This window comes from Catharus ustulatus, chromosome 12 (assembly GCF_009819885.2).
Source record: "Catharus ustulatus isolate bCatUst1 chromosome 12, bCatUst1.pri.v2, whole genome shotgun sequence".
Lineage (NCBI taxonomy): Eukaryota > Metazoa > Chordata > Aves > Passeriformes > Turdidae > Catharus > Catharus ustulatus.
In genome coordinates, this window is record NC_046232.1 from 841,476 (window position 1) to 869,293 (window position 27,818).

At 41.7% G+C, this 27,818-nt stretch overlaps 2 protein-coding genes across 3 annotated transcripts; one reads left to right on the forward strand and one right to left on the reverse strand.

Moving 5' to 3' along the window:
• The first annotated feature begins 1,004 nt into the window (after positions 1 to 1,004).
• Positions 1,005 to 18,112, forward strand: CHRNA5 (cholinergic receptor nicotinic alpha 5 subunit). Of its 2 annotated transcripts, none has more exons than XM_033070961.1 (6): positions 1,005 to 1,159; positions 9,128 to 9,279; positions 9,563 to 9,607; positions 10,878 to 10,987; positions 11,926 to 12,757; positions 15,660 to 18,112. In XM_033070961.1, the coding sequence occupies exons 1-6, from the start codon at positions 1,054 to 1,056 to the stop codon at positions 15,819 to 15,821; spliced, it is 1,407 nt and encodes a 468-aa protein (XP_032926852.1). In that variant the 5' UTR covers positions 1,005 to 1,053; the 3' UTR covers positions 15,822 to 18,112. The 2 variants fall into 2 exon arrangements, with proteins under 2 accessions (XP_032926852.1, XP_032926853.1); XM_033070962.2 differs by lacking the exon at positions 1,005 to 1,159 and adding an exon at positions 1,186 to 1,438.
• A 1,646-nt stretch (positions 18,113 to 19,758) lies between these two features.
• CHRNA3 (cholinergic receptor nicotinic alpha 3 subunit) lies at positions 19,759 to 27,464 on the reverse strand. The gene is made up of 6 exons (XM_033070698.2): positions 27,219 to 27,464; positions 25,071 to 25,210; positions 24,959 to 25,003; positions 23,659 to 23,768; positions 21,544 to 22,555; positions 19,759 to 20,106 (listed from the first exon to the last, which is right to left on the reverse strand). The coding sequence occupies exons 1-6, from the start codon at positions 27,271 to 27,273 to the stop codon at positions 19,978 to 19,980; spliced, it is 1,491 nt and encodes a 496-aa protein (XP_032926589.1). The 5' UTR covers positions 27,274 to 27,464; the 3' UTR covers positions 19,759 to 19,977.
• Between the last annotated feature and the right edge of the window lie 354 nt (positions 27,465 to 27,818).

Genomic DNA, 27,818 nt, shown 5'->3' on the forward strand with positions numbered 1-27,818 from the left:
GATGCAGTTTTGCTGTAAAATAAACAATTGGTATAAAAGGATTTTGACAATTGACAACATGCTTAATGAAACTGCTGTTTGGGTAGTGGTAATTTTAGAAAGTTATAAAGTTGCTATAATTATTTGAATTAAATAAGGACCATTTTCCCAAAAAATCCGGTATCCAGCACTTTTCATGCAGATTAACACTGTAAAGTCATTTAGCCCTTCTTTCCAAGTCTCCTCTCTCTATAAAATATTAAACACTGTCCTAGATGTAAAAATGCATTAGTGCCAGCTGTTTCTATTTTTTGAGGCAATGTGTATGCTGTACATTTCCATTAGGATGATTTAGGAAAAAATCACTGATTAAATTTCACAGTTTGTGTGTTGAAAAGTTGTCTTTTGTAACAGATTTTATTTACCTGATACAGAAAAGAGTGGTGTTTTGTACAGAGCATTTATTATATACCTAATATACCTAAAGATGCACAGATATCCAAAGTCCTTTTAGCTTGCATCAGTTCATCTATTTTAGATTAAAAGTTCCAAAATATTCCGAATTAGAAACTTTTTTAAAAATCGTACACATTTAGAAACTTAAAGCCCTACTTTTGAGCGTTTCAAACGCATGGGAAATCAGAAATTGTTTTTTTCCGTCAGCAGTCACTTACACGTGCCCCCTCCCAAAAGCACGGAGCAGCAGCAGCAGGCGCAGCCGGGCTGGATGTGCCGGAGTCACCGAGCGCTGGCGCTGCCCCGCGGGACACGGACCGGACCCGGCCCGCCCGGCTCGGCCCCTCCGGGAGCGGCTCCCGGGCCAGCCACTGGGGCCGAGCCTGTGGGTGGGCACTACCGGGAACCCCTTGGGCGGCAGCGGCTCCTGACCCGCGGGGGGGCACCGGGTCCGCGCTGTCCGGGGTTCCCGCCCCTCGCCCCCTCACGGCCCGCGCTGTCCGGGGTTCCCGCCTCTCGCCCCCTCACGGCCCGCGGGGCGGGGCCAGCGCTGCCCGGCTCCCGCCGCTCCCGGCTGCCGCCGCGGGGCTCGTAGGCAGTGGGGGCCAAGCCCTAGCCATGGCCGGGAGCGGAGCGCGGCTGCGCTGCGGCCGCCCCCCGTCCCTGCTCCTCCTCACCTGGCTCTGCGCGCCCCTGCTCGGCCAGCCCGCAGCCTCACACGCGGGTAAGGCGGCTCGGGGCGGCTGCGGGGGTGAGGGTCGGCGGCACCGGGGAGAAGAGTGAAGGGCGAGAGGCCCACCGTGAGGAGCCGGGAAGGGAGGGCTCGGCCAGCCGGGGGTTCCGAGCCCGCCGGGATGGAGCGGTGGTACCGCGGGCGGCGGGAGCGCTCCGTGAGGGGAGATGAGGCGCGGTGCTGCGAGGAGGGGAGAGCGCCGGCCGTGGGCTCCCTAAGCGCACCGGCTTCGTCCTCGGCACCAGCAACTTTTTCCCGGACGAGGTGAAGGTAAGGCTGGTGCCGGGTCCAGTGGTGGCTGCTGAGGGAGGATCGCAGGCTTTGAGAAAAGAGCGGGACCTCCGGAGACCGCTGTCAAACGGGCTCACCAGGGCTGCCCCCTCACACAAGAGGGGGAAAATGTCTTTGCTCACCAAAGCTTTTCAGGTGCATTATAGGTCTTGGCTGCCTCGCATTTCACTACATTACATACACTTTCTAAATGTGTGTGTATATAACGCTTTAAAGCTGCCTCAGCTTTCAGTTTTTTCTCTGCTCACTTTTTGAGAGGAGGTGCAGTTGTAGGTTTGTGGTGCGTGCTCTGCATCTGCACCTGGTACAGAGGTAAACTTGCAGAATGTATTTTAATAACTGTAATTTCGCATGTGGATGTGGCTGCACATGAAAACAGCCCTCTTAAGAATTTATGGCAGATCTCTCTTTAGTTTGGTCATGCGTTATTTCTTTGGCTTCAAAAGGGGCAGTCTGATAATTCAGTCAGGATTTAACTTTCCCAGCTGAAGGATGTAAAATAGCATGTGAAGCTGGAGTATTTATGGAATTACACAAAGATTAAAGGAGCAAAATCACTGCTCTTCCACAGATTTATTTAGAAATGGTTGTTTCAAAATGTTGCACTTGCATAATTTGTAAGTACATTGCCAAGAGTTTTGCAGAATGTCTTGAAACCACGACTGCAATAATTACAGGCAGAATGGAAATTAATGAAAGATAAATTTGACCTTTTTTATATTAACTGAAAATTGAAAAAGTGGTTGTAAATATAGTTGATGGAAAATCGATTGTATCGACATCTAGGTTTCAATTCAGCCTGCAAATACTCAGTCTGTTATTGCTGAATGTGATTTAAAAGATTATTCTTTGTCTCAACAATTGGAAAAGTAGTGTTTTTCATGTTTTCATGGCAGAAGATGCAAAACCATGATGTTACATTGTATGATTTATATGACTGCATGGAATTACCTGCAGTCAGGGTAAGCCAAGTTTTGCCTTTTGGCACAAGCCAAAAGCAGTTTGACTTCACTGAGAACTGATTGTGTATAGTGAGGCTAAAGTTTTCCTTTCACAACTTGTTTTTTCTAAAACAAAATGAAATTTGCTATAAGAGTGCTTGCAAATTAATTTGGTGTTTCCTTCAGTAAATAGTGAACTGATATTTTATCTTGGATAACTCTGAATTGTCAGAAAATAATTGCTGGTTTAAAATATAGTCAGAGTATAAGTTTTGCTCTGAATTTTGAATGAGCAGCTGAGGCTGGAATGCCCCAATGGAGTTGAGGCTCTCAACACCTCTAGTTCTGCTGTGCTGTAGACTTGTGATGCTGTTTCCTTGGCAGTTCATCCACACAGGCTTTTCCTCTCAGTTTAATGGATCAAATCCTTCTCCCTACTCAACAGGAAGCTGCATTGCTTGTGTTTCTTGTGATTTTTCTCTTGAAATATTTTGTGCTTTCTTGAGAGATCCTTAGGGGGATAAACATGAGCATGGATTCATGGAGAGATGTCTGTGTTGATTTCTAGAAGGAAGTATTTGCATAGTTTTCCGCTTTTTAGAATGGCAGAGCCTGGGGTTTGTGTTTTATTATAGGTTTTGAAATCATCTGCTCTTTATCTGGTTTTGAGCAGTGCAGCTGATTTCTGTCAGCTGTCGGGTTCTGTGCTCCAGTGTATCCAAGACTGGAATGGAGCTGAGTGGGCTAAATGCTCCCAAGGCAGAAGGGAAGGCCAGTGCCCAATGTCTGCAGCACCCAAGGCTGCACTGGCAGCTTGTGAGAAGCCCTGGCTGATTCTTATTACCAAAAGGTCTTTTTTACTTGCATTGGAGATTTGTGTGTAATTCTGTGACACATAGCCTCTAAATTTATAAATGGTTCTACTGATCAGACTTTGCATACTTGTGCTCCTTGTGCAATCTGCACTTCCATTCACCTGTTTTCTTCTCTTTACATTTTTTCCACTTACCATCTCTTCACAATTTTTTTATTCATGTTAATACAAGGAGTAACTAAGAATCACAGCCCCTTGTTGCAGTCTTAAAATCATAGATATGTGGAAAAGAGATAGAAAACAAATGCAGTCTGTGTAACAAATTATTTGAATGGCCCTATTAAAGCTATCCACAGCACGAGTGTTCAGAAAGGAATGGGTTGTGGTCCAATTAACTCTTAATCAAAAGACTGGCTCAGTCCACATCTATTTCTTGGTTAGTTTACAAACCACATAGCAGTCTATTATGGTTACTAACCAAACTTGTATTCAGAAATATGTGCCGTAATTATACCTTGTTGCTCAGCTCTTAGGGGATAGTTTCATTCTCCTTTACAGCTATCAAGTTATAACTTTACCATTTAAAATTTGAGTTGAATGTATGAAACACATTCCCTGCTTTCTTTCTTTTTGTATTTCTGTGCATGTTGGTAAGTATTAAGCAGTACTGCAGTTTAAAATTCCTCACAGTTTAATGCCCAATATATGTAATTTCATTTTGCTAATGGTTGGCTGAAGGATGATGTGCTAGGTGAGAGAGAAGGCAAAAATCCTCCCAGTAACTTTAAAGTCACCTTTTCCATGCTCATAGGTGTGGTGATGGGGTTTGCCTTTTTTAAACGGAGGAAAAGATGGTTCTGGGGAGTTCAGAATGTAATAGTTAGTTTTCCTGACTTCCATTCAGTAAATGGAATGGTGTTAGTATTGCTGCTTTGACTTACAGACATCCTAGTTAAGATGATTGTGATCTTTCTGAATGCTTACTGTTAATTAAATGCTTGACTGTGATTGGATTCTGGGCAATTGCTAATGCATAGAAGGAAAAGTAGGCCAAAAAATTAAAGACCATGCAGGAAGTATGACTCATGATCCTTTTCAAAGGGTCAGGGGAATCTGTATAAAAAAATTCCCTTCAATTCAATACATTACCTGTCTTTTCTACCTAATGAAATAATGGTGGGAGATCATCTTAATAAATATACTAGAGTACTGAAGGCAGGTGTACTGTGTGTATTCATTCACCTTCCAGATTTGTTAGCAAGTTCTTAGTTGGAATAGGTAGCAGTTAGATTTGGGGATAACAGTTTGTGTTATAACAGCCTAGAGTTAAAGAATATAATGTTGACTGCAAAGTATGGATATTTTGCAATGTTCATTGCCCTCAGTAGTGGAGTTTTTTTTGTTGTTGTAATCATATATAATAAAAACATGCCTTAGTAATGTATATTACTTCTGAATATTCATCTTAACATTAGACTTCTAAAAAGTGACCCTTTCCCCATGGGCCTCCTTTGAAACTGCACCCAGTAGTGACATAAAGAAAATCTGAAATCATTAACACTCAGTTCTGTCAATTAGAAAATGCTTTGAACTGCACTGTTTAATGTGTAAGGACCAGCATTACACCTGCACTGCCAATGTGGATCTTACACTCTGTATCTGAGGAAGTGCAGAGGAATACAGAGTTCAAAGAAGCTTATTATTTGGAGAAACATGGAACTGTGGTGTTCTCCTATTAAAAAACAAAGATTTATGAAAATATGTCTGGGATCAAGCTTGTAACACTAATCATTTCACTGGTAATTCTTATAAAAGGAGTAATGTTACTAAATCATATTAAGATGAAGGAAATTTAATCCCATAATGGTACAGTGTTATTCTTTTGTAAAATCCATCTTTTGTTTCTTATCTGCAGCATTTAAAAAGTCAGCCATTAGCAGTCCATGCAAAATTTTGACTTGAGAATGTTAGCAAGAAAAATAGACACGTACATGTTTCCTCATGTTATTCATGCATCTGAGGCCCATGCAATGTTTCATCCTGTTTTCTAAATAATTCTTCCAAAGTACTTTAATAAAAAAGTTTGTTAAATACTTGTGGAGGAAATGGTAGAACTGAAGTTTTAAGTACAGCGTTTACAAGGTCAGGTGTTTCATTAGAATTTTTACTTAGCCTTTTGTCAAAAGTGTTCTCCAGCTACTTCAGAGTTTAAAAAATTTTACTTTGTGCATAAACATTTGCCTCAGTTGTGCAGAATTTAAATTTAGGCCATCCAGCATCATAATGTAATTTAGGTGTGGTTTTTTGGTTTTTTTTTTTGTTGCTTAATATGGACTCATGTTGAGTGTAAACCCAGCACCCTGAGGGGCAGTGAGAAGAGTTTAAGGTACAAATAATAAAGTACACATTGCCAGTGGGAGTTACCAGTACAGAGAGCTACCTTTGATTTAAACTGCAGAGGTTACCTGGCCTCAATAAAATAAAGACACAGAAATAAATACAGGCAAGCTCAGAACTGCCCCTCTAAGACTCCAGATCCTCCAAGTATTTTTTGGTACACTGAGCTGGTGGCAGGGGGGAGTATTGCAATAATCTCTTGCCATCTGATTTAGTATGAGATTGTACTCAGAGCTGTTTATTTGCTAATCTTGCTAGTCACAGGTTTTAACCTATTTCTGATTTTCTCCAGTCAGCACAGCTGCTGTGCTGCCTTAAGCCACTAAAACTGTTTCACCTGTTTTCTTCTCTTTACATTTTTTCCACTTGCTACCATCTCTTCACAATTTTTAATTCATGTTAATACAAAGAGTAACTAAGAATCACAGCCCCTTGTTGCAGTCTTAAAATCATAGATGTGTGGAAAAGAGATGGAAAACAAATGCAGTCTGTGTAACAAATGATTTGAATGGCCCTATTAAATAAAATGTACAAGGTAGGGGTGATTGCTTTTTTTGTTTTTGCCAAGTCTTAATATACTATTACCACTCCCAGCCTCCTCATGGAGCTGTCCTTTGTTTAAGATGAGTTTTCTAGATCAGTGTACCCCGGTGTATTAATAAACAGAATAAACCAGAAATATTGGAAAGTGTGGATACATCTGTGGTCAGAAAAAAAGGAAACAAATAATTGAACTATATTGTTAGTAAATAGCGGTCGTTGTAATAGATCAGTAAGTATACTATAGGTCTGAGTATGAAATGTTTGAAAAATAATCTGTAAATATATAAAAGCAGTAAAGGAACATGTCCCATTTCAGCACAACAGAGGAAATGCTGTGTTTTAAGAGAAACCTGATGTGGAAACAAGACGTGCCCTGAAGATGCTGTATTGTTGCACAGGAGGTCATCTTACAGGAACACGGGAATAGTGAAAGTGCAACTTTGCCTCTGCATTGCTTCAAGGTCAATTAATGGAGAGATAATATCCAGCTGCATTGTCAGTCTTAAAGTGTACCAAAAATTCAGTTGAGGGTTGTAACTGGAGCAGGAAATGTAATTAATGCTAATATAAAAATCAAGTATTTATGGAATATTAGGCTGAAATATACACAAAGCCATTCATAATTCAGGAAATAAGGATATATAAATAGTGAAATTAAATTGTGTCTTCAGGAAGCATTCCTTTTGCTGTCTGTAAAATGTAGGGCTTGGCAAATCTGTGTGTAGTTACAAATAAGAAAAAATCCTTATCTAATGAGGATATACTGAGCCAGTTAAATATATTTTTGGCACTTGTACATTTACAAGATAACTTGTACATGTGCAGCATTCTGTTACTGGGTCCTTTTTGGCAGCAATTCTTATGTGCTGTGAGTTCTCCTGTGTCCAGCTGAGCTCTCCCAGCAGTACAGTATAAGTGACCCAGCAGTTCTTTGCACATCCCACAAATCCACAATCTTGAAATGGAGATGTGTAAACTGTAGAACACGTACAAGTAATAGATCTCAAAGCACAGTAGGTTTGTGAGCAAATGAAATGCATTCTAGATAGAAAGATCTGTATTTTGAAACAGAAGGGTGACCTGTCTTACACCCCAAATGCTGATTTGGCCTACAGCAAGAACCATTCAGCAGCACATTGGTGTAGGGTAAGACTTGTAGGAAAAAGGATCCTGCTGCTCCCACTTTGCTGATCCTATTTCTTAAGCCACATTCTGCTTTTGCTACTGCTGTAGCGCTTCAGAGAAGTCTGGTTAGTGTGTAAAATAATAATAATAATAATAGTATTTCTGCTGGGCTGGCCTTGCTGGGCTCTGCAGTGCTTTGGGTGTTTGTCCAAAGGACCTGTACGTGAAGCCTTTTGCAGCACAGCAGGAATCCACTGATGAATGGAAGGAAACTTAAAACTTAGGCTGCCTGTGTTAATTTGTCTAGGCTGCAGTCATGTGGGGCTAGGTTAGGTCTGTTCTAATTAATGGCTTAAGTGGTGTGAGCCAAGCCTCTGACACAAATGCCAAGTCATGGAAGTGTTGGTCAGCTCTGAGGTGGCTTTGCAAGTTTTGTGGGAATGAGGACTGATCCCCTGTGCAGGTGTGACACTACCTGACACACTGAGTCATCCCAGGCAATTCTAAAATCCTAGTCCTGTTCAGTGTCTATATATTGCTGATTTACTGAATGTTGGTGGCAATGAGGTAGACATGCTTTATGCTGCCTTTGTTTCCTTTAGCTGCTTTTATGAGAAAGATTAAACACCACCAATGTTTTTTCTGCTTGTGTCGTTCCTAGCTGATCTACTTCTGTTGTGTTGACTAAATTCACCTCCTCTCCAAACAAAGTAATATTAATCTTTTAGATCTCTCCTTGTATGGATGACTGTGTCTGGTTTTAATCTGTTTATGACATTCTCTGGTGATTTTCTGCATCTTTTTTTAGATGGATGCTGTTAGTGAGCACATGATTTCTAGAGAGGTCGTGCCACAGATTTATGTAATAGCATAATATTTTAAGTCTGCATTAAAAAGAGATGGTGGTGAGCTGCTTTCTTTTGTTTATGCTGTCCCTTAAACTGATGATAATAATTGCTAGGTCTCTTTTTGGCAGTAGTTCCCTTTCAAATTTCATTGGTAAGTGGTAAAAGTCTTTATCTAGAACATATGTCAGTGTTTTCTGGTGGTCATCCTAACTTATGTCTGGGGATTGGAGACCCTTCCCTGCCAGGTGATGTGTGTAGTTTGTGCTTCTCGAGGCAGTGGTCATCTTTGGACTTTAACACCTCCTTTGAAGGCTGTTCTTGCTCAAGTTATTTAGTTATACACAGATCTGCTCTTTTTCCTTCCCCTCTCTCTCCATCTTCCTCAAAATGATCCCTTGAGAGCTATGAGAAAGAACTAGAAAGGTGCATTCCAGTCAGTGAAACATTAGAATGGGTAGAGCTGACTGCTAAATAGTTTGGCAGATGCATCTAAGACACAAAGCAGTGTGAGGGAAAGTGCTCCACCATTGCAGCAAAATCTGTACATGGTAAATGCGCAAACATTAGAAGAAATACATTAAACATGGGCAGACTGAGGTTTCAAGCTGGATTGCAAGTTATGCAGTATATACAGATGTGTCATGTGAGTGTAGGTTGACAGAACTTCAGTCCCTCATAGCTTTCAGTTTTTGAGGAAGTTCCACGGTTGTGTGGCATTGGGTAAATGATATAAGAGCTTTTTGCCTTCTGAGATTAGTTTAATGTTCTTGAGTCATCAATTTTAAAAGTGTGATAGTGGCATGAGGATGCTAATAAAACCAGGTAACTTTATAAAATTCTGCTTCCATGACCTTGGGCGTGCTTCTCTGTAGAAGGGGATGAGATGGGAAATGGAACTCTGTGTAAAAAAAGCTGTAACTGTTTGGACACAAGAATGCAGATGTACACTGCTCATCTGAATCAATGTTAATAATTTATTTGTTAATATTTTTTAATATAGCTGTATCTGAACCTTCTTTTATTGCCAAAAGTGAAGATCGTTTGTTTAAGCATTTATTTGAAGACTATCAAAGATGGGTTCGTCCAGTGGAACGCTTGAATGACACAATAAAAATCAAGTTTGGCCTTGCAATCTCTCAGCTAGTAGATGTGGTATGTACAGTAAATTCTTTTTTCCACTAACTTTAAAAGGAGCATAATTTCATGTGAAATAATTGTGCCTGTTAAACACAATAAATGAAGCATCTTAAATTATTATCTGTGTAATAAAAATGACCTGTAGATGGATATTTAATGTTCTCATATATACATACTTAGTGATTGGAATGTGTTCAGCAGTGTGTTTTGTATTTTAAGTTACAGACCTTTGTATTTACAGACCTCAGCTATTTCCTATAGGTAGATTATTTTTTGTGATACATGCTTTATTTTACAGGATGAGAAAAATCAATTGATGACAACAAATGTGTGGTTGAAACAGGTATGTGTAACATATTGATGAAAAATTCTGAAGCTTCATAATTTCAAGTAAAAATTTGTGAGGAACTTTTTTAGTTAATTGTATATTCAAAAAACGTAGTTCTTCTATGAAAGTTTATTTTGCATAGTATCTTTATAGAATGTCCCTGGAACTGCTTTAAAGGACTAATAGTGACAAATCTCCTAAAAAAACCATAACAGCAAGGTAAATAAAAATTCACCAAATTAAAAGAAATCTGATCTGGCATTGCATGACCATTTACTATACCAAGGTGTATATATCCAACCATAAATTCCTGCTTCAGTGCAAAAGTTTTCATTCAGAAGTTTTATTAAGAAAAGTATGGTTGGTGTGCTCTTCTGTATAATAGTTTTGAGATCTTTTTCCTGTGGGATATTTGAAATTATTTGATGTACGTTGCTGAAGAATTCCAGTTTCAAAGTTAAATATGCTTGCTAGAAGGAAATACTTTTTTCTCCTGGGAATATTTGGGTTTGGACAGGAAAAAGCCTCAAGCTTTGTAATTGTAAGAGTGCAGAGCTGAACTTAATTGCCACATATTTATTTATGTAATGCTACTTACAAATCATTCTTGATGTATCTGAGAAGGATATTTGCAGGTGCTGGGTATGGAATGGAATTACGGAATTATTTTTGTTCAGACTAATTCCTTTCTGTTTGTTTATTTGATTTTTTTTTTTCTTTTTGCTTCCGGTTGCCTTCTTTTCCAGTAATGTAATTTTAGGCCAAGTTTTTATTTTTAGGAAAACTTTGAGGCTAGTCAGCAAATATGAGATGACTGTGTGGGTTGATGATTCTTTGTGCCCTCTTTAATAGTTTCTGCAGGTCTTCTTGAAGTTGAACCAGTTTTGAGGGTTGGAGCATGGTGGGTTTTTTTGTATAATGAAAATGTCTAAATTGCTCCTGATTAGCTTCCAGACGTTGGTATTCATCCAGAAAACAAGCTTTCTTCAAATTTAATTTATACAATTAAATTACATTATAATAGCTCTTACTTATAAGTACATTCTCTGAAAAAGGAACATCGTATCTTAAGTTCTGTACAGAAACATTGTCAAGTAGCTCTCAGAGAGACAACAAATACTGAGTGAGGTAACTACGTGCCTGTTCAGCAAATTCATTGTTTTATGCAAATTTTAGAAACCAATTTGGTTGCTGTTAATTGCCTTGTTAGCTGTTTTCATCTGGTATCACCCTGCTTAAATCCACTTCCCAATAATAATGATTTTTACATCTCACATGTCCACAGGAATGGATAGATGTAAAACTAAGGTGGAACCCTGAAGACTATGCTGGGATAACATCTATCCGTGTCCCATCCGACTCCATTTGGATTCCAGATATTGTACTGTATGACAAGTAAGATTTGAAATCTTTCCATACAAAATGCATCTGCTCTGGAACTTCACTGACCAAACTGCTTCTGGGAGGCTCATGGGTCAGACAGAATGTGTACTTTGAGTGGGCTAAGAACCTGTGGAAGAACTTGCCTCTGAATGCAAATTTGTTGCCATGTTAAATGCTGAAATGCTTTGCTTTACTTCTGAATGGGATTTCTAGTCCCTTTGAAAAGATTATTTCCATTTTGTTGTGTAAACTTTTTTCTTAATTAGAAAAAAAATGTCCTGCACAGTGCTGGGTATAAATAGTGTAGAGTGATGGGAAGGAAACAACTAATTTATGCTGTTGTAGGTCATATTCAGCATGGAATTAAAGTCAGGTACATTTAACTGTAAGGAGGGGTTGGTTTGGTTTTGTTGGTTTTTTTTTTTTTTCTTTTGAGAATTAACAGGTCTCAGAAACAATAACTTTTGAATTAACCCTTCTGCACAGCTCAGGTGCACATGCAGTGCTTTTACATCTCCTGACTTGTCGAGTCAGGATAAAAGGCTCTTGCAGTACATTCAGGTTTGGACACAAGCATTATTTTATCTGTTTTGTGATCTTTTTCTTCAATAATTATGACTTGGCCAAATTTAAAAGTACTTATTCTGTCTTACTAATAGGAGCACCAGAGCTGGGTCATGCTGTTGAGGATCAGGATTTTACAATTCTTTCATCAGGGCCATAGAAAGTTGCACAGATTTTTCAGGATTTATAAATATTCTTCAGTCTTCCAAAGCTGTTTATCTGTGTGAGATTCAGACTTGAGGGGAAAAAAGTTGACTATGAAGACAACACAAAATTTTGGCTATCGAGGGTACACAGCTAGAATGACAATAACAAAGCGTAATTTCTTCTATAAATACAGCCCCACACCCCACTGTGATTGCCTGCATTTCTCTCTCTTCTTTCAGTGCAGATGGACGTTTTGAGGGAACATCCACAAAAACTGTGGTCAAATATGATGGCACCATTGCTTGGACTCCACCAGCAAACTACAAAAGCTCTTGTACTATTGATGTAACGTTCTTCCCCTTTGACCTTCAGAATTGCTCAATGAAATTTGGTTCCTGGACTTATGATGGCTCACAGGTTGATCTAATTCTTGAAGATGATGATGTTGACAAAAGGGATTTTTTTGATAATGGAGAATGGGAAATAGTGACTGCAACAGGGAGCAAAGGAAACAGGACTGATGGATGCTGCTGGTATCCTTTTGTTACATATTCATTTATAATTAGGCGTTTGCCACTTTTTTACACTTTGTTTCTCATTATTCCTTGTATTGGGCTTTCATTTCTAACTGTCCTTGTCTTCTATCTGCCTTCAAATGAAGGCGAAAAAATTTCACTCTGCACTTCAGTACTGGTATCTTTGACTGTTTTTCTTCTCGTTATTGAAGAAATTATTCCATCATCCTCTAAAGTGATCCCGCTGATAGGAGAGTACTTGGTGTTCACGATGATCTTTGTGACCTTGTCCATCGTGATCACTGTCTTTGCTATCAACATCCACCACCGCTCCTCGTCAACACACAACGCCATGGCACCCTGGGTGCGCAGGATATTCCTGCATAAGCTGCCCAAGCTGCTGTGCATGAGGAGCCACGTGGATAGGTACTTTGCACAGAAGGAGGAGACAGCGAATCTGAGCGGCTCAGAGGCATCTAGGAACACCTTGGAAGCAGCTCTGGACTCCATCCGCTACATCACGAGACACGTCATGAAGGAGAACGAGGTTCGCGAGGTGGGTGTGCGAGTCCTGCACTGCTTTTGTGCAAGTGCCAGTTAGAAAAATTGAAACAATTGTGAGTGCTTTGCTGTGCAGTTCATGGTAAAGATGTGCTACTGTGCTGTGTAGTTCTTTCCCCTGGAAACAAGTGCAAATACTGTGCAATACTGAGAGTATTCACCTGATACAGTGCAGTGTTTGGGGCCTTTAAAAGTCTTTTCCTTTCTTCTAGAAGTTGTTGTCATTAGTTACACATTGTCTGTGACAAGAGCATGTACTGTAATTGTTCTCTACAGCACTGCTGAGATGACAAAGGAGCTCCTTTTCACTTTAATGTTGTACCTGAAGGCTATCTTTAAAAATGCATTTGCCTTTCGTTTTCCAAATAAATACTGCCAAGACTTCTTGCAGCTTTCAGTTCCAAATAGAAACAGTTTCAGTGCTTTAACTTATATTAGTTTAGATACAGGCTATAGCCAGATGGTGGTCATTTTGTGCTCAGTTGAAACATGGACTCAGTGACTTCCTAAGTGTTCTCTTCTACCCTTACTATTATTTGTCCTTAAGTTTTATCAAAGTTGTCAGAGGCTTTTTTTCAGTCTGTGCATTTGCACTCTGAGTTATCTTTAATGAATGTTTGCAACATTTGTGTAAGAGCATTAGAAATCCATGTTCTTTGCATGCTTTTTAAGCTAGCACCATTGGTACATCAGAGACTGAAATGCTGTTTCCAGTCTAGTGCAGAAGTTTGTAGAAATACAGAAGTTGTGTACTGTCTGTTTCTGATGGCAAAGCCTGAGGCTCTTCCAGGCTGTGTGGGAATTGCTGTCTTCAGAAGGCTCTGATTGCTGAGAGTGTTCTCCCATACGACACTAGGAGTGATGTGCCTCCTCAAATGTGCCTTCTCAGGACTTGATTCTGACATTGTCACCAGGGACACGGCCTAGATTTGTAATAAATGGATCTGCTGTACTGTTAAAGCAGCATCTAATAATGCTGCATTGTATGAAGAACAGAAATAGAATCCTTTGCTATCAAATGCATCATTTCCTGTAAATTGAGGGTTGACTGTGAGTGACAGGTAGTAAGCATTTTGTTTTTCAAGTGTAATGTTGTTGTTATTATAAACCTTGGAAATTAATATACAGCTGGCTGGGGATTCACTTGTTTTATTTTACTGGGCTCCAAAGGATGCAAGCTTTAATTGCAAAAGTTGTTATTAACACTATACAGCTAGTGCTATTGTAGCCTTACATCTTAGGAAGCATTAGGCTTGGGAACCGTGGATAGCTCCAGTTCAAATCCAAGACAATTGTATGGCAGGGCTTTAATTTGCTTGCACAATTATATCTGCAATACTTGCAAAACTGTGTATAGATAGGAATAATTGTATCAAAAAGAAAAGTACAGTAGTTTCACGAATACAAGCCGCAAGGATTATAAGCCGCACTTCCGGTGCCTCGACAATGTTGCTGTCTTTGTCAATAGATAAGCTGCACCCCGAATATTAGCCGCACTTTCGTTCGTCGCGAGAATCCGTGCGCAGCTTTCACAAATTGGCCAATTAATAACAGGATCGCGGCATAGTGGGCTTTACTGGCTCGGGGCGGGGCCAGGAAGGCTCGGCCCGCTCATGGTTGCCGACGGGGCCGGGTGGCCCAGCTCAGCGCCACGGCTCGGCGGGGCTGGCTGGGTGGTGCTACCGCCACCGCCGGGCTCGCTGGCCCCCCTCTCCCGTCAGCACCGCCCCGCGCCGCGTTTGCTTGCCCTGCCGGCAGGGCTGCCGCCGCCGCCGGGCTCGCTGGCCCCCCTCTCCCGTCAGCACCGCCCCGCTGCTGTGTTTGCTCGCCCGGCCGGCAGGCTGCCGCCGCCGCCGCCGGGCTCGCCGGCCGCCCCGCGCCGCGTTTGCTAGCCCTGCCGGCAGGGCTGCCGCCGCCGCCGGGCTCGCCGGCTGCCCCGCGCCGCGGTCGCTCGCCCGGCCGGCGGGCTGCCGCCGCCACCACCAGGCTCACCGGCCACCCCGTGCCGCGTTCGCTAGCCCCAGTTCTCCCGGGCTCCCCCGCCCTGCTGGCCTGGGCTCTGCCGCCCCCCTGCCCCGCCCTGCTGGCTCAGGCTCTGCCGCCCGCCCCCCACACTGCTGGCCCCGCCTCTGCCAGGCTTTCCCACCTCTGCCGGGGCCGGCCGGGCTCCAGCTTGGCTTGGGGCTGCCGCGGGCTCTCACTTCCGTGTTGGCAGCTTTTAGAATTTTGTTAATGTATTAGCCGCCCCGGAATATTGGCCGCACTTCCGGGTTTCCACCAAAATTTTGGTCAAATTGGTGCGGCTTGTATTCGTGAAATTACTGCAGTTTTGAAAGTACTGGGAGTGTTCTCCCCAGCACGTAATTCTGTGCAGCTTCCAGCAATTGTTTGTAAGACAATAGTTGCTCTGTACTACAAATTAGAAATGTAATTTAAACAATTAACAATTAAAAAAATATTATTACTGTTTGGGAGGGTTGGTTTTTGGTTTTATGGTTAGTTTTTTGTTGTGAGTTGGTGTTTTTGGTTGGTTGGAATTTTTTTACAACTTTTGCTTCCAACTCTTGCTTGGAAATTGCATGTTTTGGTGTCGTGTGCCATGAATCCTGCAGTATGTTAGAAAATGGCAGGCCAGTCTTATCTCTAGAGATGAGGATGTTTGGTGCTTTTCAGGGTCAATTTCTCCATCAAAATCTGCACTGCTTGTCAATCTGCACAGAGGGAAGCTTGATCTGTTCTAACTCACAGTGTATTTACAAAATGTTGTTCAAGAGGGTTATCATATGGACATGGTTGAAAAAGTGTACTTTGAAATAGCTCAGAATTGCAGGATTTGGTGCTGTGTTTTTCCCTGCTGTTGCAGACACTGACCAGCTCTTGTGCTCTTTGTGTTTTAGGTTGTTGAAGACTGGAAATACATTGCTCAGGTGCTTGATCGAATGTTCCTATGGGCTTTTCTTCTGGTTTCAATAATTGGCTCACTTGTGTTATTTATTCCTGTAATTCATAAATGGGCAAGTATAATAGTACCAACCCATATAGGCAGTACAAATGCATAAAATGTTTTTGGACCCATGTCTATTGATCTAACTCTAAGTTTTGCAGTGACTCTGTTTCCGTGCATGTTCTTAGTAAGCATGTTTCTGATAGAGAGAAAAAAATTCCAAAGCTAGAAAATTAGGTTTTTCTTAAAGCATGGCATTCCCAGGACACATAGAAGTCAATTTGCTTATTGCCAGTCTACTGAGCTGCTGCTAAGCTAGGTCAGAATTAAAAGAACCTGCTCAAGCCATGGCATGTATGATTTATCAAAAAAGCATACACTTACACCTACTGTGATATAGGAGGATTTCCATTTTTTAATGATGATCACTGTAGTCCAATTATTAAATTACTATATAAATTGTTATACTGAATATTAAATATTTGCATTTACACAGTAGAGTTACTTATTTCATTAAGTATAAGAATTTTATCAGTTCTCTTCAGTGTGTTGTAGAAGTCTGAAATTTTGCCAGAGTAATTGAAAATGATAATAAAAACACAAGTTAAACTTCCTGTATATATAATATACAACTAAGAACAGAAATTTGGCCATGTTTGGCCTTTATAAATTTTCAGTGGAATTTGATGCTAAATTTTAAAGCTTAATTCTGTGATACCAATATGAGCATTTAATAAGCCTTAAAATGCCTGAAGCATGTGTGCATATTAATGTCTCCATCAGCTTTGGAAAGGAAGGCAAAGGCAGGTAACTGAAATCCCAAGTTGCATAAGTATTCTAAGGGGCTGGAACAGTCAGATTTCTTTACTCCTGATGAAGAATTTGATACAGTGTGTGAGTTTGCAGAGATGTCCAATATTTCCTGTCTTTGGGTGCTTCTCAGAATTAAGATTTTAAGCACAGGCAGAAGGAATTTGTGGAGTGTCTTTCTGAAGGAAATGGGTTGTAAATTACTGTGTCGTGGAACCAAATGGAGTTGATTAATGGTTTTCACATTTGTTAAACTGAACTTAAGAGAGTAACTTGGATTAGTTCTTTCATTTACAAAATCGTATGTAACTCTTAGCAACAAGGACTCAGAGTTTTCAATATTTCCTTTTTCCTAAGTTCACTGAAAACAAACTTGCCATTTTTCAATAATTCCATTAAAATGTATTTTTACATTGATTCCAATGCCACCTTTCTTCCTTAGTAGCTTTATTTCTGAAAACTACTCTAAAAAGTTGGATGTTTTCCTACACTAAAGTTTTTTCAGTGTTGTTCATAATATAACTGCATCCTGTAGGCCTAATACAGGAATGCCAGCTAGAGCAAATCTTAGGAAGTTTTTGTTTGCTTAAATAACTACATAAATAATAACATGTTTAGGTGAAAAGTTTTACTGTAAACTGTGGTATCTTCAATGGTTTTAAGTGATTATAAATTTGAGCAGCAGATACATATTTCTCCCACACCCCTCCCAAATCTCCTTTAGAATAACCCTGCACTGATTATAATAATGATTGCTTATGTCATAACTTATATATAATTGAATATTTATTTTAAAGTGCTTTAATCTGCAGGATATTCTTGGTTTTGTGTAGCTTTTAAAGGCTCACAGGTAGGGAAATTATCTCAGGCAGACCTTTTTCTTTTTTTCTTTTTTTTTATTAGCAGTTAGGGAACCACTCTTCTTCAGTTCCACAGTTGCATCTGATGCTGGATATCCATGTTTCCTGTATTCTCATCATAACTTTAAAGGTGAATTTGCAAAAATTATCTGATTTTATTAATTAAGAGCTTTAACTTCTTAGCATTACTGGGGTTAAACAATGCATCAATGACTTTCTCTGTGCAAATTGCAGAAGTACTTCAGACAGCTTGTTTCCTCTTCAAATGCAACATTTCTTTTTAAAGTCTTCCATAGGTTTGAATTACTAAGATTTACCTGAAGAGAAAGCAAAGTGAGTACAACTGTGGATTAGATACATATTTTTTGTTTTAACTCTCCATTTCATCTCTTTCCCCCAATGAAGTGATGTCTCCAGGCTGCCCAGTCATATCATGATGGGCACCACTTTGCCCGGTGGAGTCACTCTCTTTTAGTAACTCAAAAGTTTTTGCAAATGCATGGATTTCTTTTAGTGACTTCCAGTCTGATCATGATAGATTCAGATAACACAGCTGACACTGGAATCCTTGGGGTCTTCGGCTTATCAGGTGTGTCTGAAACAAAAGAATGTTAATATACTCATGGACTTTTACTTCTGTAACTCACTGCTGAATGTATTGAACTGTAGGTCATGCTACCTTATCTAGATTTCTGTCACTTGCTCAAAATAAATGAAAAAAAGGCACAATTTTCAACAGTTTGATTCTCTTTATTTTCATAAATGTTACATTACTTGATACACTATTTCCACAAAGTTTTTGGTTTGGTACAGAGACACCAGTTTGTATTTTCACAAAATATGATCTGATTACAGTGTTTTGTTATATTCTTTATTCATGCTCTTAAATAATCTGCAGTTACTGATTAAAAAAAAAGAAGACATATATGCCTAAGCAATAATTTTAGCACACTTTACAGGACTATTTTTGTCTACCTGCCTTCCCTTGGCATAAAACACTTCACCACAGCAGAATGCCTCTGTATCCAGACTATCCTGTCAGAGCATTTTGATCCTTTGCATCACTTGCAGACTGTCTTGTATGTTTTACTTGTACACAATTCTAAACATCATCAGGTTTGAGCAGCTTTTGTTCCTGCCAGCCTTCACATACATTTCAGCCTGGGGACACACAGAGTTTGCTTTATGGCTGCTTTATTACCATCATCTGTTATTTACCTCTTTGTTTTCCTTTTGTAATAAACCTCTCCTGTGCACTTTCTTGCTTCTGCGAGGGGCCGGTTTGTCCAGCAGGTGGCCATGTCTGCATTCCAGCCCTTTGGTACTTGTGCTTCCCACGTTCCATTCTCAGGAGGGCATTCATGGAACTCACTGGAAACTCCTTCCAGAAGATCCTGTCTGCTCTGAGGAGCCTTGGCACCAGACTATGGAACAAACCTAGCAGCCCAAAGCATTCAACACATCTTGACTTTCCAAATATTCATGTAATTTTCCATTTCTTTATTAGCCCCTTCCTAAATAATTCCTATAAAGTTGAACTGCCTCCATCTTCTCCAGTTATTGCAGGAAGTAGCTGTAAAGCATAGCTTTTATTACTTTGAGATTAGCTGTCATAAAGATTCCAAGTACAGTAATTTCGCAATTACAAACCACACCTGATTATAAGCTGCACTTCTGGGTGTCGGCAACTTTCCGTTCTTTGGCCATATATAAGCTGCACCGGATTATAAACTGCACTTTTGTTCACAGCGAGGACCGGCATGCAACAAAGTAACTAATTGGTAACAATCGCGCAATCGTGTATTTTACTGGCAGGTGCTCAATTTGCAAACATTTTTCAGGGATCGGGGTAGCCTTTAAACACAGCCTAAACACTAAAAAAATACAGAGAAAAATCACTCCCTTTTATTAAACCTGCCGGCTCCACTCTCGCCCAGGTGAGGGGAGGGCACAGCCCAGGGGGGCGAGGGCAGCGGGGCTGGGGACCTGCTGCCCCAGGCTGTCGGAGGCGGTGGGGGCTGCAGGTGGGAAAGTTTCCTGGCGAGCAGCGGAGTCCCACCGAGCGCTGCCAGCCCGCCCCAGTGCCAGGGTGGCTCCGGCGCTGGGTGGGCCCTGCTGCTCACCGGCCGGGCCGGTGCCCTGCCCCGGGCGCTGCGCAGGAGCGGGCGGGAGCGCAGAACCCAGGCCCGCCGGTGTCGGGGGCTGGGAGCCCAGCGGAGCCGCTTGGAGGCGCCCTGCGGGGCCGGGAAGCACCGCCACTGCCCTGCTGCCGGGGCCAGGTGGGCTCTGGCTCAGCTTGGGGCTGGTGCGGGCTTGCACTTCCGGGTTGGCAAAATTCTGAACTTCATCCATATATTGGCCGCTCTGGATTATAAGCCGCGCTTCCGGGTTCGGACCAAAATTTTAGTCAAAATGGTGCGGCTTATAATCGTGAAATCACTGTTCTTTTTCCACATTTTGAACAAAGCTGCCTTGGTCAAACAAAGTTGAAGCCAAGAGAGATCCTTGTTCCACTACACATGGAAGAGACATGATGTGCTGGGAGGGGGATGCAGAGTTGGTTGGCAGTTTTATTTGATTTCACAGCATTTTATTTAATCTTTACATTTCATCTCCAGCCATCAGAGGTTGTAAAAACAATCCTGCTGTTCCTAGAATACATACCAGGATGAAAACCCATAGAAAAATACGATCAATAACCATGGCAACATATTTCCAGTCATCCTGAATCTGAAAAGATAAAAGAGAGTAGCAAATTGGCATGTTTATTAGGTGAATAAGTTGCATTGGCAATAATACCATTTCATATAAGAAGTACAGTTTTTTCTGTATGTAGATATCCTTATGAATACACATCTTACACATCTGCTTTCACTGACTAATGAATTCATCTTGAAGAAGCTTTATTTGAACATGCTCTTTGCAGCAATGCCAAAAGCTACTGCTTCAAATCCAAAAGGTTGTTCACCAAGGCACTGGACTTCAGGAAACACAACTTCTCTATTCCAAAAATGTAGAAGTGTAAAGCTTTGCTTTCTTAGATGAAGGTTTTTCCGGAAAACATTACTGAAACAGACTGCTCCTACTAGTCTTTAGGTAGTATGTAAAAATCAAAGATTAACTGGTATATAATTATTTGGTACATTATTATGTAGTACTGAAATTTGACTGTTTTCATGCATGATGTAAAATTCATCTCTGTACCTTTCATGTAAAAGGGGAACCAAGTTTCAAAAGCCACCTGATTTTTCTAATTTTCTTTTTCTCTACACTGAATTTTATAGCAAGAGGGACAATGAAGTATTCTGTATGTTATATACTAATGGTAACTCGGTGATCATTTTAGTTACTATTGAGAGAATTCAAATTTTTTGTTTTTCTTCAAGAATGGTAAGAAATTAATAATGCATTTGTTGTTTTTGAAATTTGTTCCTTTTGGCTTAGAATTTGTTTGTTAAGGGAAACTTAAAACCCCAAAGCAACCCGGTATTTTTCTGTACTAAATCTAAGCAGAGTTCTGGTTTCAGTATAAACAAAGTGAAGTTAGAATGAAGTGTCATAGTTTGGGGATTTAAAAATTGTGATGATGTGGCTACTGCTCGTGGTAAAAAAACACCTTTTCTTTTTTTTCTCCTTTATTGTATTAAGATGCAGCTTTGTAAAAGATGCTGGTCACTCTCTTGCAGTAATTGCCCCATTTAGCTCCAGCACTTCACTCTGAAGCAGCAACAGAACGAGCACCATCATCACTGTGAGGGACATTCACTCTGACATTTCTGTTGCTAATGGTAAGCTGTGGGAGGGAGAATGTAACTTTCTAAAGGCCACAGGGTCAGCAAATTCCACTATTAAGATTTTAACTTGGGAAATCCTAACTTCAGCTCTCATGGGATGGATGCTTTGGTGTGTTCCCCAGCAGTGGTTACCTTAACATGCCTCACTCAGTATGTGTATTGTCAATAAAGAGATCACTGTGTAGCAGAGCTGCTTCTCAGTTATACAAGTTCAAAATTGCACATATTTGTAATACAGCTTGTGTGATTTACTTGCATAAAATAATGGTCTCTTTTATCTTTTTTGTCTGTTTGTTTGAGATCTTTCTCTTACCAAACACTCTAATGGCAAAAAGGTATCCGTAGTTTGAGTAACAGTAAAATATGTTCTTACCTCTTTTGCTTCATTCTGCATTTTCATATTTTCTGCAATGTACTTCACACTTTCAATAGCATCTCTCATTTCTGGTGACAGAACTGAAAATGAAAGCATAGGATCTACAGACTCAGAGCTTGAGCTTCTAGTGAGATTGCCACTGAAATCCGAGAACTTGGTGCGCTGGCACTGGCAGCAGCTGCATGCCATGTCTTGACAAACAAAGCCATCTTTGCAGCATTTGGTTTCAGAACTGTTGATGCAATTCAAGTTTGAAAACTCAGAAGTGAATAATGGCTTTGGCTTCTGATTGTTCTCCTCATCACTGGCAGGCCTTGTCATGAACATGATCCGGGGAAGTAAGTTCAAGAAAATGGTTCTGACCCACACGGGCATCGTGTGTGTCTTGGGTGTTCTGTAGTGCACATTGAGTACAAATACTGTGATGACAATTGAGAGAGTCACAAAGATCATGGTGAAAAGCAGGTACTCCCCAATAAGAGGAATTACCAGGGAAGTAGAAGGTATGGTTTCTGTGATAACAAGAAGGAACACTGTTAAAGAGAGAAGCACTGATATGCAGAGTGTCACCTTCTCACCACAGTCTGAGGGCAAATAGAAAACTAAGACAGTCAGAAAAGAAATCAGCAGACAGGGAATAATCATATTGATAGTGTAAAACAAGGGTAAGCGCCTAATGTAAAGAGAATATGTGATGTCTGTATATATCTCTTCACAACAGTTGTATTTGATGTCATGTTTGTACCCAGGAGCTTTAATTATAGCCCATTCTCCACTCTCCCAGTAATCCTTCAGGTTCATTGTAGAGCCAATTAGAACTAAGTCAATTTTGGCTTTGTCGTAAGACCAGGAGCCAAACTTCATGGTGCAGTTCTGATTATCAAATGGGAAGTAGGTTACATCTATTTTACATGAACTTTTAAATATCGCTGGAGGTATCCATGTCACATCACCTGTGTATTTTAAAAGGGCCTTTGTCTTGTCATCAACCTGGAAATCCCCAACTGCACTGTAAAGCAAGTAAAAATAGCAAAAATTAGAGTAATCTACTCCAGGTAGTTTCATGCATTCAGACTGAATACATTAACTCTTTAATCTGTTTTGGGGAAGTCAGCAATTACTTGTTTATTTGGAGCTGAATTGCTCATGCAGGACTGAGTTGGTGACCATCATAAATTTGCATGGTTAAGCTGAAACAAACAGCTCTATAAACTCACCAGGGAGGAGTTGAAAGCAAATATTCTCCCTTATTAATAGCGTGGCTTGGTGCAATCAATATTCAAAATGGTAAATAACAGATTGCAAATGGCAATCCAGCTAGATGAGTTTTGTAGGCCCCTCCCAACTGAATTATTTAATTCTGTTCTATTCTAGATTGATCAAGAACATCAGAACTCAAGGGATGATAAGAATATTACTGGTATTTCCAACTCTTCTGTGGACAGTGCAGGTAGTAACTATGGAAGGAGGGGTTAGGGTTGGGGTGTATCTTTGTATAAGGAGTGTATTTGGTAAGAGGTTTTTTTAAGTCCCACTTTGCTAATTTATATGATCCAGCTGAGTATATGAAAAAGTAAAATTAAAGGGTAATTTGAAATTTTAAGGCCCCAATCAGAAAAGGAGTGTCATTGCTATTGATCCATAGACCTGAGTTTTGGATCTGTGTAGCTGAGTCCACTTCATTGAGAATTGCTTTCTTACAGATCCATTTAGTTACGGTTTGGCTCTTTATAGTCTCAGAAATGGACATCTAAAGTAAACTCTATCTGTGGCTTTTATTTGCCAAAGGTGTCAAATGGTGAATTTGACTGCTGAAAGGCTGGAATTTGCATTTCTTTCAGTTAAAGTTGTGACTCGAAGGGGCTTGTGAAGAGGAAAAGCCAAGTTCCCTTTGGGCTGCTCATCTGCAGCTCTGGGTTAGAGCTGGCTCCTGCCTGGTGGTGCTGACATCTGGCATGAAGGTGAGAGCAGCAGTGGGGGAGGCAGGACACAGGTGTGTTGAAAAGCAGCTTTTCAGTGCATTCTGTGAACTTGCTGATGATGATCTTTTTAGAACTGGTAACATCACCCCTCTCTCTCTGAATCAAGAAGTTAAATATGCAAGAGCCTTACTTGTTATATAAAACAATATCTGGCTTCCAGATCTGGCCAGATGGAACTCGGATGAATTCAGCACCTCCATAGTCTGCTGGATTCCACTGAAGCTTGTAATCATTCCAGATCTAATTATGGTAGAAATGAGTCTGTGTTAGGTTTGTGAAGAAGCTGAAATGCAGTGGACTAGATCTGAACTAAGTGCTGCCATATCACTTCCTAGGTTGGTTTATTTTGGATACTACAGTGTTTAGATGTTTCTTTAGTAAACACACATATGTGTGGTGTTTGTTCATGTGCAGCTTGTAGGTGGGCCTAGCTATCTAGACCTTGTTGGTCATATCCATATATGACTTAAATATACATGACTCTGTCCCAGGAATGCCTACTCAGTAGCTGGAATGAGCTGGAAGAAGGAATAAGACACTCTCTTTTCGGAGAATGTAAGATTGCAATAACTTTGATCTCAAATAAACAGGTATCAGTGGGACAGTGAAAGCAAGTTCCTGGAGGCTGTGGTGCAAGTTGTGAGCATCAATCGAGGGACCTTGGGTCAGAGAGAGCTCCAGGGTGTTATGGCTCAGGTATGGCCTTTGGCAGCAGTGCTTGTTAAACCCCAGTTTGAATATTAGGCTAAAGATGGGAGTTAAGTTGCTTACTAAGCTGACTGCAACAGTGAGTAACTGCATTTTTACAAAGCCCTTTTGACATGAAGTACACATTTTTGGTTTGTTGTCACTTCACCGGAGCTAACCAGCTGTGCGAGACCTCCGTGCCACGGTATGTCTTGTGTTGGTGTCTGCCAAGGCAGCGCGTTTGGAGCAAAAATCTTGTATTTAGCCACTGCAGTAAGTGCAGCAGCCTTCCTCTGCTCCTGTCCTGTCCCTTCCCTGCCTGTCCCATCCCTTCCTCTGCTCCTGTCCCGTCTCTTCCTCTGCTCCTGTCCCGTCCCTTCCCTCCCGTCGCCGCTGGGGGGCGGCAGCGCCCCGGGAAAGAGCTCGGGCGGCGTCGCCGGCGCGGAGCGGGGGAACGGGGCTGTTGTCCCGGGATGCTGGGCGGGGACGCTGCCTAGGGCTGCTCTCCCGGGATTCTGTCCAGGGATCCTGCCATGGGATGTTCTCCAAGGGTGCTGTCCCGGGGATCCTGTCCAGGGATCCTGCCTAGGGCTGCACTCCCGGGATGGTTCTGTGCCCCGAGGACCCGCGCCTGGATCCCGGTGCTCCTGGAGCCCGCAGACGCCCGGCTGTGCGGGCGGCTCTCCCCTCCCCGGAGAAGAAGTGAGCCCGTGCCGTCTGGGTTGTCACTGAGCGCTACTTACGTGTTTCAGCCACAAGTTGGTTTCCATTATCTGGTTGACTTCGTCCTGGAAAAAAGAGGTGTGTCGGGAGAGGCGCCGGGCCTGGCGCTGTGCCCGGCGGGGCGGTACTCACCACCTTCACCAGCTGCGACATGGACACCTCGAACTGGACAATGACGGGGTCCGACACGTTCTTCACGGGGCGTACGAACTGATTGTAGCTCTCGAAGAGGGCCGTATAGAGCCGGTGCTCGGCCTCGGAGCCGCTGCAGCCTGCGGAGGGCACGGGGTGAGCACAGTGTGGGCACCGGACCGGCCCGGTACCGCCCGGCCAACGCTGGGCACAGCCCCGGTACCGCCCGGCCAGCGCTGGGCACAGCCCCGGTACTGCCCGGCCTGCTCAGCTCATGCTGAGCAGAGCCCCAGCTCCCCTGGGAGGAGCAGCGTGCCATTGGGGCGTTCACTTCGGCCGCCAGTGAAAGGTAATGCTACCTCAAAGGCTTTCTAACACACGTCTGCAAATGAGTTAAAAAACAGTTTCAGGGAATTACTGAAGAACTGAGGGTGCAAAAGCCCTTTCCCCTCACAGTCCCAGCCCCCCAGACCTGGCAAGGCCACAGGGCTGTGGAGCACAGGAAAGTGTGGCCCAACAGAGCAGGCCTCTGTAAGGGGTTAGAAAGACTGGCAATAGGAGGAGTCCCAGGAAATGAGAAGTGTGCTTTCTAATCTGAGTCATGATGGTATGATTACAGTGAGGATAACAGCCTGCTTCTTAAAATATTAAAAAAAAAGGTTTAGAATGTGATTAACTGTTACATTCAAAGACTTTTCAGCACACTCAAAGAAATATGCCAATTACCCCTTTATTGTTCTAAGTAGTTTTTATTTATAATAGATTCCTATTGTCCTTTTGCCACTCATGAGTGCAGTTCCTCGAACCCTGTGCTGTGGCCAACGCAAAAGCTGCAAACTGAAATTGTTAAACAATGAGGTACTTCACCTGTTTCAGGATGAGGTTGTGGGCCTGTGTTTTACACTGTCATTTTACTGTCAAACTATCTAGGCAATAACCATCCTGACACTTTTAGAAGCCATTGGCCTTTTCTTTTTAGAAGGCTATCTCTCAAACTCTCAAACTCTCTCTCTTTAGAAGGCTATCTTCAAACTATCTCTCAAATTCTCATGAATTCCAGCTGAAACACCAGAAAAGGTCTGTTTTGTCATTAATGGATAGCGGTATGCAAATTTGGAAAAGGCATAAACTGAAGTCTGTTGTACATATTCTACAGTTACTTTGAAACAGAAATAAGGATATGAAATATGAATATTTGCAAGGATATGTTTATTTTCTGCCAGTTGTTTTTTAGTAGAGAAAGGGGTGAGGCAGAAGTGCAGGTGACAGACTGAAGTGCAGGTGACAGACTACACAAACCAGGTGTTACTGTCGAATCTGTGAGACCTCACCTCTCCCTAAGACAAGGGTTCCCCCTATGTGAAACTATTCAACTAAAAGATCTGCTTGTTTTTTGTTTTGTTTGGTTGATTTTTATCCCTTGTGCCTTCTCTTGTTCACTTGGAGTGCAATTTTGTTTTCAGATTAGTGAAATCATTCGAGCCAACTTGCAAAGTAAAAAATGAACACTTTTTAACTGCCAGTCTTGCCCATATTATTTCTTGATATTTTCTATCTCTTAGATTGAGATTTCCTGGAATAAAAAGCCCCCAATCTTTTAGGTAAATAATTTTAAATCTAGATCTTAACAACTATTCTAGTCAATCCCAAACTGCCCGCCTTTTTACGTGTCACCAGCACCTTAATTAAATCTAGCATCCACTGTTTCTGGAGAAGTGCATTCATGTGGTTTTTTGTTTAAATGTTTTGTGCTTTGCATATCTGCAGAGAGAGGACGTGCTGTTTGCAGCACGTACTTAAAGCTCTTTAATGTCACTTTCTTGTCTTCTCTGCAATATGTGAAACCTCACCTTTATGTGTGAAGTGCTTTTCCTGTTAAAATGGCTTCATGTGTCCTGTTTGGCATCTTTAATCAGGACTACCTGATTAAAGATTTGCAAGGATAAACTTACACCCCCACCCCCCACTGAACAACAAGCTATGTAACAGAAAGAGCTGGACCACAATTCTGTACATTTGCCCCTTAGGCTGGAGAGTGCTTCTGCACTTCTTAAAAATGATAAAAATGATTTGCACCAAAACCATCTCCTGCTCCCCTTTTCAACCCTCCCTTCACCATCAAAGAATAACAAATTAACGATCGCTCACCTTGACAGAGCAAGCAGACAGCAGCAGTTAGCAGGAGAGTGCTCAGGCTCTCCATGGTGTTATGAATGACTCTCTGTGGCCAGGGGCTGTTGAGGCTGAGCTTCACTGTAGGAGCGCAGGGAGCTGTCAGGACTGTAGGAGCGCAGGGAGCTCTCAGGACTGTGGGAGCGCAGGGAGCAGGAAAGGCTCGGTTCCTGCGGTGCGTGAAACGCCTGGAAGCAGCAGCCGGCAGGACCCTGAGCGCAGCTCTGCGCACTCAGCTCCCATCAGCTCTGCTCTGCTGCCCCCTTTCCAGCTACCCAGGCTGTCAGAGCTTTGAAAACGGCAAATAAAGTGCAGCTAAAACAGATGTTGTAGGCAAAGAACAGTCTTCTGGCAGAGATAGTGGGCAAGAGTCCTTAAAATGGTGCTTAAATGAGCCTGGTAATCTGACAACGCTGAAGAATTTTCCAACCAGCTGCTATACAGGATTCTTATCTATCAGAAGCTCATGCCAATCTGCTAGGGAAAGTTTAATTAATACAAATCTTGTAATTGAATTGTTCTGAAATGAATATTGGAATTAGGGATGCCTGATTTATCAGTGAACTGAGATGGTGG